At 39.7% G+C, this 12,536-nt stretch overlaps 1 protein-coding gene across 4 annotated transcripts in view; it reads left to right on the forward strand.

Annotated features, from left to right (window-relative positions):
• smap1 (small ArfGAP 1) overlaps positions 1–12,536 on the forward strand; it is a 121,097-nt gene that overhangs the window by 42,823 nt on the left and 65,738 nt on the right. Inside the window, exons 1-3 of one of the 4 annotated variants that reach the window (XM_053679738.1) lie at positions 3,649–3,888; positions 4,202–4,319; positions 11,947–12,018. The exons of 1 other annotated variant lie outside the window; for it this stretch is intronic. In XM_053679738.1, coding sequence (XP_053535713.1) covers positions 3,680–3,888; positions 4,202–4,319; positions 11,947–12,018 — 399 coding nt within the window. In that variant the 5' untranslated portion in view covers positions 3,649–3,679. Of the gene's footprint in view, positions 1–3,648; positions 3,889–4,201; positions 4,320–11,946; positions 12,019–12,536 lie in introns of those variants that run through there. 2 more of the 4 variants (XM_017464052.3, XM_017464055.3) reach the window with 2 other exon arrangements.

Here is a 12,536-nt window from a genome sequence, read left to right on the forward strand (position 1 = left end):
CTCACTTAGATTTAGTGCTCGGATACAAAGGCCTTACACAGGATTTTACAGTATTTTAATGCATCGCGACATACAGCTTTCACTGCTAACACGCTCACCTTGAGTTGGACCTGCATGCTATTAGGGAAGGTGAAACACACACACACACACCTAGAATAGCAACACCTCTTCCCTTTGTTTGTTTCTTTTGTCTCTTCTTGGCTATTGCTTTTCCCTCCTGCAGCCTGTCACACACAGCTGGTCTAATTGGGTGTGTATGGCAGTCCAGCTAATTCCATATTCTCCTCTTTGGAGCCCTTGCACACTTTAATTGAATTTCCTTGGCAGGCACCCTGCTTATCTGCGCTCTAGTGGTTGGTGTGGGTGTGGAAATCGTTTCATTTCTATGCTGACCGCTGCAGTACAATATTCTTAACTGTCGAAATGGATTAATCTGGATAGGAAAGGTGAAGCTTCTTCCAGGAAAAAAAAAGCCTTTGATAGAACTCGCTTCATTTGGAGGCAAAGGTTTTCTGAGTGGAGATTTGCATCTGGTGTCGTAGACCTTTTTCTCGCTGCCAGATGTTGTCACGCTCTGTGCCTCTGCTCCTTGTCTCATGTTTTTAATGAGCCCGCTAATAGACGACTTGCCCCATTTATGTAAGCGTTACGAATGGTCAAGAAAAGATATGCAACGAAGAGCAGCCTTTCTGTCAGAATCACTCTGCAGCACTCTTCCGCATTTTCTCTTCCTCTCTGCTGTTCGTTTTTCCCTAGTTTCCTCCTTCCAGTTTGGTCTCTTTTCTCATTCCTTTTTTCCTTTATCTATGTTATTTCAGTCTGTCTCTTGGGCTCACTCTCTCACTCCCACCCTGTTTTATGCAGTTCTTGGCCTTTGACTCTTCATTTAAATTGTATCAGAAAAATAGTCTTGCTCACTATGGAAAGCAGGAGACTAATGAATAAAATTGAAGATCAGTCTACCTCTATCCCACTGTTCTTCTCTCTCGGTTTCTCGCTCTCTTGATCTCTATCGCTCTGTCGCTTTCCATTTATTGTGAACTGCTGACAAAATAATTATACTATCCTTTTTTGAAGGTATAGCTTAGATTAGCTTCAGTATTAGAATTCAGTTAAATAAAAAAAATGATGTAATCTAATAAACGATTTGGGGCGGTTTTCAGACTTAAAATCGCCATGAAATCAAAATAGAAGTTTTGTGGCTTTTCGTATGAATATGTTCGTCTTAAGGTTATCTATAAGCTAGTGTGCTCCAAAACAATGACCAAAAAAAAAAACCCAGGACATCATTCTGCACTTCAGGTTTTCATCAGAGTTTCTGTCCGATAAAATGCTCTAGAATCTAGAAATCTAGAATTATAAAAATGGGTCATAAATGGGTCTTTGGCTGTACGAACGCGTGCGTTTTATTCAGTTTCCCAACTGTAAGTTATTGATGTAATTTATTGATTTCGTTCACTTTATCGCTCTGGCTTGCATCCATGGTATTAACCGTCAAGCCCAGCCCGAGCTGTGAGGTAAGCTAAACGCTGTTGGCTGTTTAAAAATTGGGAGGAGCCGCTCAATATGTCCTGCCCTGACTTCCTGTTTCAGTGGAAATGACATCGAATAACGCTGCTCGTTTCAAGGCACTTCACAGGGACTTTAAGCTCAAAAATTACATCAATATTTATGCTAATATTCTCCGTCTTCTCAACAGCCCTTATGTCAAATTTCTGGGCAGACTGTTCGGATTAATAAAATTAACATTAGCGTATTGTTCACAATAATGCCTTAATTTGCCTTATTTTTTCTTAAGTAGTCTGAGATGGTTTTATAAAATAACATTAAAAGAACAGCACCTCCTCACTAAAGAAACCGCTCGCTAATAGGTGACATGTAATAGTAGAGGAGTATATTGCCAATATTTTGTTTCATGTATAGTCCTAATTGTAATCACATGCATTGAATTTAAATTTGGTTTATTTTAACAGTCCTAGAGATAAATAATTTCTTTTAAATATGTCCTCTTCCTGGGAAAAACTCGTGTACTTTAAATCAGTTGAATTTAAAAAAAATAAAAATTGAATTAAACTCAAGTCCAGAATCATGTGCGTCTGTTTTCAACAAACTCTCTGAAAATATAATGGCACAGAACATGCAAAAAAAATTTTTCCACTCAATTAATTCAGCGCAATATTGAAATTTTGTATTAAGGTAGTTTTTAGATAATTGCAGTCGTAGTAAAGGGATTGCAACTTGTTTAATGACTCACTATCTCTCCGTTTACAGTGTTAAGGCTAAGCGGCTTGGAGCTCCTAATTTCTTTTGTCCTCCCTCCATTACAAAGAGTAGTAATTTTCTGCCAATCTTTTTCAGGAATGACGGGTACTTTACATTTCCCTGTTTTGCAATTTTATTCTTTCCTTTTTTCCACTGTTTCTGAATCCCCCCCCTCCCCCTAAAAACTCCTAAGCACCCCCCCCCATACTCTGAATGCAAGCATTAGTTTAAATTCACTGATATGGTGGCAGGCCAAAAAGATTCATTAAAAGCATGAACATTTGAATAATTATTAGTGACATTAGGCTACATTTAGCTGACAGGACATGGGCTGAATGGTGATGTAGGGTGGCCCATTAGGAGGTAGTTTATAACATTGCAATTGATTAGCATCGTTAACAAATAACTGGCTATCGCTAACATTACATGGAGCGTAAGGTTAGCTGGTTTCACGACCACAATGCCAGCTGCCTCAAACAAACATAATATAGGACCGTCTTTCAGGTGCTTCACCAAATTCCAGGTGTTTCCTCGCTACGTCTGAAATGAACGATCGCATCGGCTGCACACCGGCTTCAGAGCATCAATTTTATGTTTGTTGTCATCCGCCTCGAATGCGAAGTATTTCCATATTTGACTCCTACCACCTTTCCTCTCAGCGAGTCGGGGCGGAGCTAAACTTGTTGCCGTTTTCTGTAGTTTTCCCTGTGTGCTTGTAGGCGTTGTTCTTATTCTTTACCTCTTGTGGACCGACTAAAACACTTGCGTGTATTTGATGCCCCCTTCAGTTCTGGAAGAATTACAACTTCAGTACCTTCATTACTAACGGTACCTACACTACTGCAGAAAAACCAGTACCGTCACGTTTCTCGTGACATCCCCATTTCCTGTACTTTTTTTCTTTCTTTGTTTCTTACTTGTTTCTTTCTCGTCTTACTTGACTTCCTTTTCATTCTCCCGGGTCCTCTGTCACTGTGATGGCCCCGATCCATTTTTTTTTATCAGATGTACAATTGTGGCGTAATCAAAGATTCATGAACGTGCAAATCCAATAATGCCAAAGGAGCTTTTGCCCTTAACACTGTGTTTGCTGCCAGCCTGCATGATGGCAGTGCTGCTTTTTGGCGTGTGTGTGTGAGTGTGTATTGTATGATCAGTGTGCCTGTCTATTTGTTTTGCGATCTCTCAGCAGTGTCAGGGATCAGTGAGGCATCAGAGACCCGCAGCATTTTCTGCCTTTATACTCCATATATAATATAAAATTTCTTCTATAATTGAGTACATCTTAGTATAGAATCTTTCTTCTACCCATCTCTTTGTTCTTCCCTTTACTGTGTTTTTTCTCTCTCTCTCTCTCTCTCTCTCTCTCTCTCTCTCTCTCTCTCTCTCTCTCTCTCTCTCTCTCACTCCCTCTCTCATGGAAACCAGTAGCAGCATTAAAAGTCTTGACTTTGGTGCAGCTGCTGATGTGAAGAAAGAGCAAAGACTCAGAAGAGAGGCCAGACCTGCAGGAGCTTACATACTAACAAGTGTAAGATGCCAATTAAAGCTTGCAGCAGCAAGTATACTATCCAAAGACAAAGTGGACCTTCAAACTAAGATTTTAATCAGCTTTGATACATGGAGGTGAGGATGAGAGGCTTTGAGGCAGCTGCTAACTGTTCATAGAGAGTGAGAGAGAGAGAGTGTAATGGTTAGGTGATGGTGTGCTAACTGACCGTCTCACAGGCATGGTTATACACTTCTACAATAAGGATGCATGAGGAATCGGAATTTACCATGATACCACTTCAGCATTATAATATAGACCAGTGCTGCATTTTTAATAGGCCAACAGTATGTAGTATTTCGCTAGTATTAGTTAGTGATGTAGTATTTCGCCTGTAGGGGGGATGGGAACGGGGGGGGGGCACATGCTTTAACTTTGTATGCATTGCAGGCGAGTTGTCCCCAGAGTTTTCTTCCTTAACAACCTTCTCAGAGCTGTAGAGTTCTTCATCAGGGACAAGTATGAGAAGAAGAAGTACTACGACAAAAACGCAGTCACTGACTCTTTTGTAAGTATGGCCTGATCATCTACGCATCACTTTTGGCAAGCTGCAGTAATGTCCTTCAGTGCATTGTTGTGAATATGTTTTGTTTTATTGATGAATCGTTTTAAATGCATTATTAATGTAAAGGATTCACATAGGTTCTTATGAAAATATCCAGTGTGTTCAATTTTACTAGTCAAATGATGGTGCTGTGTCTAATATGAATTTCAGTGAGGTGTTTGCTCAAGGCAAAACACAAGTAGGTAATATGTATGCTGCTCAGGCTGTAGATCACTAGAGGCCTCAGACATCATACAGCTGTTCAGAGTTCTGGGCAGAAGGTCACACCAAGGTGTCTGTTTCTAGTATGCGCTAGAAAAACTGGAGCTTAGCAAATGTTGTTAAATTGTCATGCATGCTAATTAGTTGGTTTAAAAAATAAAAAGTCGTCCTACATACATATCCCTCAGTGGTCACACTGAGCAGAAGATGGCAACAGAAAGTGGTTTTCCTTCAGTTTTTCCATCAATAAAACTATTTTTTTTTAAAAAGTAAAATAAAATAAAAAAAAGTATTTTTCTAGTACAAAATAAACATGCAATGTCTTAAAGGAGCAGTAATCTTTTTTTATTATTTTTTATTTTTTTTTTATAAATATCTTACTGGTACAGAAAGTAGAATATGATTAAAATGAATAAATAAATGTTTAAGCAATTGCATCAGTACACGTGTATATTATTTGACTGAGAAATCCCATTCGAACCCAAACTGTATTATGGGCTGGAATGCTCGGCTGTGTTTACCTGAGCCTCCTGTCGGTCTTTTTATAGACACTCCCCATCTCCCCTTCACTCCACCCTAACTCAGTCTGTTCAGGAAGAAAAGCATGGTAGAATCCAATAAGTATTCAGTGCCACAAGATACTTTTATAGTGAAAATACACCAAACTTGCAAAAAAAAAAAACCCTTAATGACAAGAAACATGCAAAAAGTAGAATAAACATGTAACACTTTTCCAAGATGTATAAACTTATTACTGGCAAAGGGCCTTGAAGTTTGACCTGAAATTAGCAACGCTGCCATGTAAGGTAATTCTTTGGATGAACCGGCTTCATTGAATATATGTAAAGCTAGCGAGCTCTTTTGCAGCTAGAAATGCTAACTAACTAACACCGGTAGTAACTATCAGCTGAAAAGCGCATAAGAGCAAAGAAAACCAGGACTGTGTAGACCCTCTTGACCATTCTATGAGCTCTCATGTTAACACCTGACGACACAGGAGTTTGATACCTGCTCTGGCAAAAGCATGAACTAAGCCAGTAGACACCTAATCTGGACTAATTTTGGCTAATCTTGATTAACATACCAGGAGCAATACTCGAGATATCAGTATGTGAAGAGTTTTGTTCCAGAATTCAGTAGATCCAATTAAACATTTGGAATTTTCACTACAGGGCACCCACAAGTATGTTAAATGGAAAAATTCTCTTCAATTAAAAAGAATCTTTTTATATACAGAATAGTCAACAGTAGCAATGCTGTTAGAATATTAAACAAGCAAATGGATGAAAAGGTGCCCTTAGTGCATAGGTTATGAAGCCGTCACAGCTCACTGAACTCCTCTTGAGAGCAGAAAACCATGGAAAGACGAGATCCGTGGCTACGTTCAATAGTTCATGCAGCCTTGGCCTGCACCAGGAACAGACCTTAGCTGCCCCTTGATGGAAGAGTTTTAAAAAGAGTAAATAAGTGTATAATAAGTAAATAAGAGTAATTGTGTGTTCCTCAGTAGGACTGGAGTGCTGCCTTTAGTCAGTGTGATTTCAAGTCTGCCTCATGCACCTGTGCTTCAGCGTCTCTTCTATGCAAATGAATTGTTTTAAACGTCTCTGTGTCGGTTAAAGGGGCTTTACACTGTGGTTGATATGGAAAAGAGAGAGAGAGAACCGGGAAGGATGAAAATCAGAACGTAAGTGACGGGGCTGCATCTGTTCGAAATGGGTGATAATTGACACTAAACATCTGTGGGCTTTCTCATTTGAAACGTCGTTGAAGTGTTTGACGCGTGCAAGTGACATTTTCATCGTCGTTTTTTTTTTTTTTAATGACTCTTGCGCCTGTTTATCCATGGAGATGGATTAGGTGTTTAATTTGATTATTTTCATTTATGACATTAAAAAAAGACCGGCGAAGATTGCATTTTAAGAAAGAACTGGAAACTTTTTGCATCGTTCAGTTCTTCTTCTTCTTATTATTATTATTACAAGCAACTTGTGCTGTCAAGTGGTGCAACAGAAAATCGTTCAAATACCAACAATGCCACAGCCATCTATCTCTCACTCACTCACACTCTCTCTCTCCTGTTAATCACAGTGATTCTCGCTGCTAATGAGTGTCTGTGAGCTCATGTATGCAGAAGAAAACAGTTACTGTAGCGCCCCCCCCCCCCCCCCCCCCCCCCCCCTCAAAGTGTTACTCTGTCCTGTGACGCAACACGAGCAGCAGTTTGAAAAGATGCGGAACCAGGCCGAACCACCAAATTATCTTTATCGGTATCTGCCAATGTCACTCTGAATAAAAATTTTCTATTTTCATGTCTAATCTTATGTGAATTCATTCAGCCGTATCAGTCTGTATCTGTCCTCTGTATCAGTCCTAAACACCTTTACACACACTCGTTACCGATCTTAAGCTTCACAGCTTGTTTGGTAGAGAATAGTCGGCTTCTGGTCGTTAGTTGTTTGCACCCCAAGCTCTCTCTTAGTTCCCTCTATCATGGTGCAGTGCTGTTGTGATTAGAACAAGAAAACCAGGCGTGAAATGAAGTCTCAGGTGAGGCAGCCTCTGTTTTTTGGGGGCAGAAAAACCAAACCCCTGCTCAGTGTTGTCCTGAATGTCCCCGTCTTACACGAGATGGAGCGCAGTCATGCAGCACTGCCAGGAGCTCTTACTTTACCGTCCCAGTCTCTGTTCTGTTCACCTCCATTTAAACCCACTCCATCCTCCAGTATGCCAATATCACTAGGAAATAAATGTCGAGCTTTGTAGAGGAATAACTAGCATTTTATATTTAAAAGCCACTGCAATGATGTTATGTTCTTGCCATTCTGGTTCGCTGAAATTAAATGATTGTGTGTACAGCCAGCGAGTAAAGCCTTGGAAAATAAATGTGCCAGGATATTAACCATCATCCCCCTTCCTTGTTTTCATAACATGGCTTTTACCTTTTATCTTTTGCTTCCTTTTGTAGTAGGTATTTTTTCATTACTTTGATCGAATTGAACATCACCAAATAATGAGTCTCAGGAGGTTATTTGTCATACTGATACGAAACCTTTTGTTAATCTAGCTTGAGCGTTATTAAACGGGAGTTTCAAAAAGAAGCTTCCAGACCTTGTGATGGAAACTTCTGCATTCCTCGTACTAGAGCTGGACGATGTTCATGACAATTTGAATTAATTTGAAGGAATTTTTTTTTTTTACCTTCTTTTCAAAATGTTATAATCGAGATTATACACGTGCGCATGTTTAATATTATTATTATTAAAGCATCTGTACATGCAACCAGCATCTTCTTAACTTGATAAACGCCTCCGACAGCCTGCACTACTCCCTGCGTGCTTAGATTAAAAAAAAAAATGTAAAAACTAAACACAATAAGATAAACAGTCAGCTCTTTGCCGAAGACTGAGCTCGAAACAAAGAAAGGTGCAAATATCATTTCAGAGATATGGAAAATATCGTGAAATATAATGCTGCATTACATCCTAAATGGTAATTTGCGAGTTTTAATTGTGCCATTTTCGACCTCGGCACATTCGACATACAAAGTTTTCTTTCTCAAACAGAGAACTGTAGTCAGGATTTTAGATTTAACAAACAAATATGTCTGTAAGTTGATTAAATTAAAGCTAATACTAAAGTGCACCTATTGTGGTTTTGAAACCTGTCAAATTTTGTTTTAAAGCTTTCATACAATAGATTTCCATGCATCCAAGTTCAGAAAACACTTTAATGTGCTCATAATTTAAATTGCAGCATTAACCCCCCGCCCCAGCCCCAGAGTCAAAGGATTTATTCAATGATGCGTTATAAAGGATTCTTTCTAAACTCCTGACCAATCAGAGCAGAGGCAGAGTATGCTCTCTGAAAGGAGATGTCCCAGTCTGTTGTGATTGGTCAAGGCTGTCAGCGTGTTTCAAAAAAGAAACGGCCACTACCATAACGAGTTTCAGCTCCGCCTGTTCGTGAACAGCCAATGAAGACCAGAGGTTTTTTGTTACAGACCTACATAGGTTTGTACAGGAAGTAAATGTGGAATTTCTAATGACTCGTTTCAGCTGTTCAGAATCGGTTCCTTCTTCTGGGAGTCAGTAACTCTGTTTCTTTTTTTTTTTTTTATAATTTTGCACACTTTTTTGCATTCGAAAAACAGCTCTATAACGCACTACTTGAGAGGTAATATTTGAAAATCCATAATAGGTGCACTTTAAAGGTAAGATGTTTTATTTCTGATGCTGTGCACATCCAAGTTGATTTGACATCGCTCTTTAAACTGGGAAGAAACTCGAATTTGAGAAGAATACCCTAAGGACATTTCAGCTGCGGTGCCATTTCATCTCACAAAGTTTACTCTGTTAAGAAAGAAGGGTTCACGAAGTTGTGCAAAAATAGTAATGGCACCATCTATAGCAAATAGTGCAAACAATGTTTTTATTTATTTCCATCCATCCATCTTCTATACCGCTTGTCCTTCTTCATGGTCATGGGGGAACCTGGAGCCTATTCCAGGGAGCATGGGGCACAAGGCGGGGTACACCCTGGACAAGGTGCCAGTCCATCGCAGGGCACACTCGCATACACACTCACACACCCATTCATACACTACGGACACTTTGGACATGCCAATCAGCCTACGATGCATGTCTTTGGACTGGGGGAGGAAACCCCCGCAGCACGGGGAGAACATGCAAACTCCACACACACAGGGCTATGGTGGGAATCGAACCCCTGACCCTGGAGGTGTGAGGTGAACGTGCTAAACACTAAGCCACCGTGCGCCCTGTTTTTATTTATTTATATTTAATTAATAACCACTGTTACACTATTTGCTATAGATGTTACTATTTTTCATATTCTACTTTATCTACTTTTTCAAAGTTGATTCTAATAAATAAAAAACCTTTTATAAATAAATTGTGTAATTTTTCAGTTGCATTATGTAAGAACAAAAAAAAATTCTTCATTAAGAATTGCTCATAAAGCTGAAAAAAAAAAATCAAGATTTAAAAAATTTTTTTTATATATTTTTGCAATATCACCCAGCCCTACCTCTTACATGACTGGGGAATTACTGATGACTTTAAAAATATATAGAGAAAAATGATTAAAAATTGATTTCTATAAGTCAAGATAAAGACTTCGTATGTTATTGGGTTTAGCTTGAGATTGCTTTATGTGTGAGATCTGAACACGTATAATAAGATTATAGATTTGCTCTTCACTCTTCTATTCTTCACTTAGTAATTGGGTTTCTTACTGATGGACTGGCTGGTGGCTCCACTGACCCTGTCATCGTCGGGTTCTTATCCAGCCATCCAGCATTGACTGGCCTGTATTGTCTTGCATTGATATATATGCTCTCTATTACTCGCCCTAGCATAGAGTTAGACACCTCTGGCCCCTCGTGGCTTTGCTCAGCTCTTCTCAGAAAATGGGAGCCCAATTACGTGAGTCCTTTTTGCTGCTTCCCAGATTGCATTAAGATCGAGATGGTGATATGCTTCGCCCTCGGCGCTTCTCCAATGATAGCTGTCCCTGCATATTGACTGGTCTGCCTCCATCTTCTCTAGTGGGCACTTTGCTGTTTATTTCCCTGGATAGAGGCCTTGCTGAAAGGTGTATTGGTAAGGGGAGAAGTTTTGCAGCATATCTGTTATCGGATCTTTAATGCTGCAGCATAGCATAGTGCTGATGCTAACCCAATAAGGGTGGATTATGAGCAGGATCCATCAGCAAGTAATGGCCCAGTCTGGACAGCTACACACTAACCATGGTCATAATCGACCTGCTTGTTTTACTCCGTCTCTGTGGACCCACGCTGCTGACAGCACCACTTCACTGTTGAAATGAAGAAGAATGGGTCATCTTTCTTTGTTTCTCACTTCCCCTCTGGAATTTGTTTCTTCTTGCTTTCTTTTCTCATTTTTCTGGCTTCCTTGTGTTTTTTTTTTTTCTCCTCTCAGCCTGTTGTACTGTAACAGGAATTGATTAAATGCTGGAGAGCTGATCACCAGTAGACTTCAGGAAGCTCCTCAGATGAGTGGTAAAATGTTCATTTGCCTTGACTTGACTCCACAATTTTAAACACAAGGGTGCCAGAAGGGGTTCTTTTGGCTTCCCAAACATTTTGATTGGTGGCTCTTTAACCATATGTGTTGATGCAATGAGTAGTGTTTGTTTCTTTGTTTGTTTGTTTGTTTATTATCTGTAGCATCAGTACAAATGGTGATTGGACAGACAGACAGATAGATGGATGGATAGATGTATGGACAGATGAACCTATTAATTAATTCTTATTTAAAGAGCCAAAAATATATTTTTTTTAACAAAATAAAACATAAATGTTTCATAAATGTTTCAGATACAAACCTGAAATTTTCCACAGAAAGACATCCGTTTTCGTTCCAAGGAGCTAGGCCCATCCTGAGCCGAGATATCGAGGTTTCCGTAAACAGCTGTATAACCAAAATTTATTATGTGCAGTGACACACAGAGATAGCCCTTGTAATTAAACCAAGTAAAATAAAAAATGCCAATACAGAGAGGTATACACTCAAAAACAAAAGCACCAGGGTGCAGTTTTATTTATTTATATTTAAAAGTGCATTAGATGCTCACAAACAACCGGGATGACTACAAACCTACGTAGACTGTCTTGTCTTTTCTTTTCTGGCCCATGTTCTTTCTGTAGAACCTCCTTCTTTTTTCATTCCCCTTTGTTCCATCACCTGGGTGAACATATGGAGGTACGGTGAAACTCTTGACGCTAATCCAACTCCGCATATTTCCTCACGTAATGGAAAGAGACTCTTTGTGGGGCTTGGTGCAAGGAGCTGACCGTTTATCTGGCCGTAGAACAGTACAGGAAGACACCCTAAACGAACAGGAAGAGAGAGATACCAGTGTGCATAGCAGCTCGCTGATTCTAGATAACAGTCTAATGGATTTTTTTTCCCCAAAAGTCTCTCTTATCTGTAAGATACTCTAGGGAGGAAGATCTATACAGCATAAAGGCTTTTTATTTAAAAATTGCTGGATTATTTATCAACCAGTTGTGCGTTTAATTATAGTTTTAATGCCCGTTTTATTTTTGCATTGATTCCATTGATAGTCCGTGTCTTTGTGTGAGCGTGTTGAATTGTATGGACCAAGCAATTAAATAGTACATGTATATGTATTGCTGTGTCCTTCCTGCTCAATAAATGCAATTACTCAACTGCTTGTGCTCTTCTCTCTTCATGTCTTTCACTTTTTTTTTTTCTCCCTTCCCTATTAACTCGGCTTCAAACTCCCACACATTTTATTGACCCCTGCCCACCCCTTTAACTTTGTCTTTGTGTCCTTCTTTCTCCTTCTTGGCTCTCTGCAGAAGTCTTCTGATGCTCCTTTGCCCTCGGCATCTTCTCCCTCTTCACAAGCAGCCGAGAAAAACAAACTGGAGGTACTGTAGAGCGCTCGCTGGGTGTGGTGTGCTGTGCTTTTGCTGTGTGTGCTGTTGAGTCTCGTATCATGTTAAATGCTGAGGATCGCAAGCCCAAGGTTTGTAATTTGTTATTGTAAAAGGAAACTGGATACCATAATACCCTGTCCGTCAGGGTGCAGGGGGACCGGATGAGTCAATATTCAGTCTCTTAACTTTTGCAGTCTGTTTCCAGTGTTTGTTTCTCAGGACCCTATAGCCAGTCGTTACCCCCCCCCCCCCCCCCCCCCCCAATACAGCTGTAGTTGAGAGTCTGAGGCTTTCTTATGCTTGAATTATTGCATTACGCTTTTCAGTCATTTACTGAAAAAGTACTTTTTGCAGAATGCAGAAGCAAGAGCACTGAACTGAATATTCATGTCTAACTGCATATTCCCCACGGCGATGTCTAAAAACCAAAATAGCACTACTCTCCAAAAATAACACAAAAGTAGTCGCAGTTCTTGCTTTAGCATGCATGTGTCAAAGCTCCAAGCAAT

Source organism: Ictalurus punctatus, chromosome 3, assembly GCF_001660625.3.
Source record: "Ictalurus punctatus breed USDA103 chromosome 3, Coco_2.0, whole genome shotgun sequence".
NCBI lineage: Eukaryota > Metazoa > Chordata > Actinopteri > Siluriformes > Ictaluridae > Ictalurus > Ictalurus punctatus.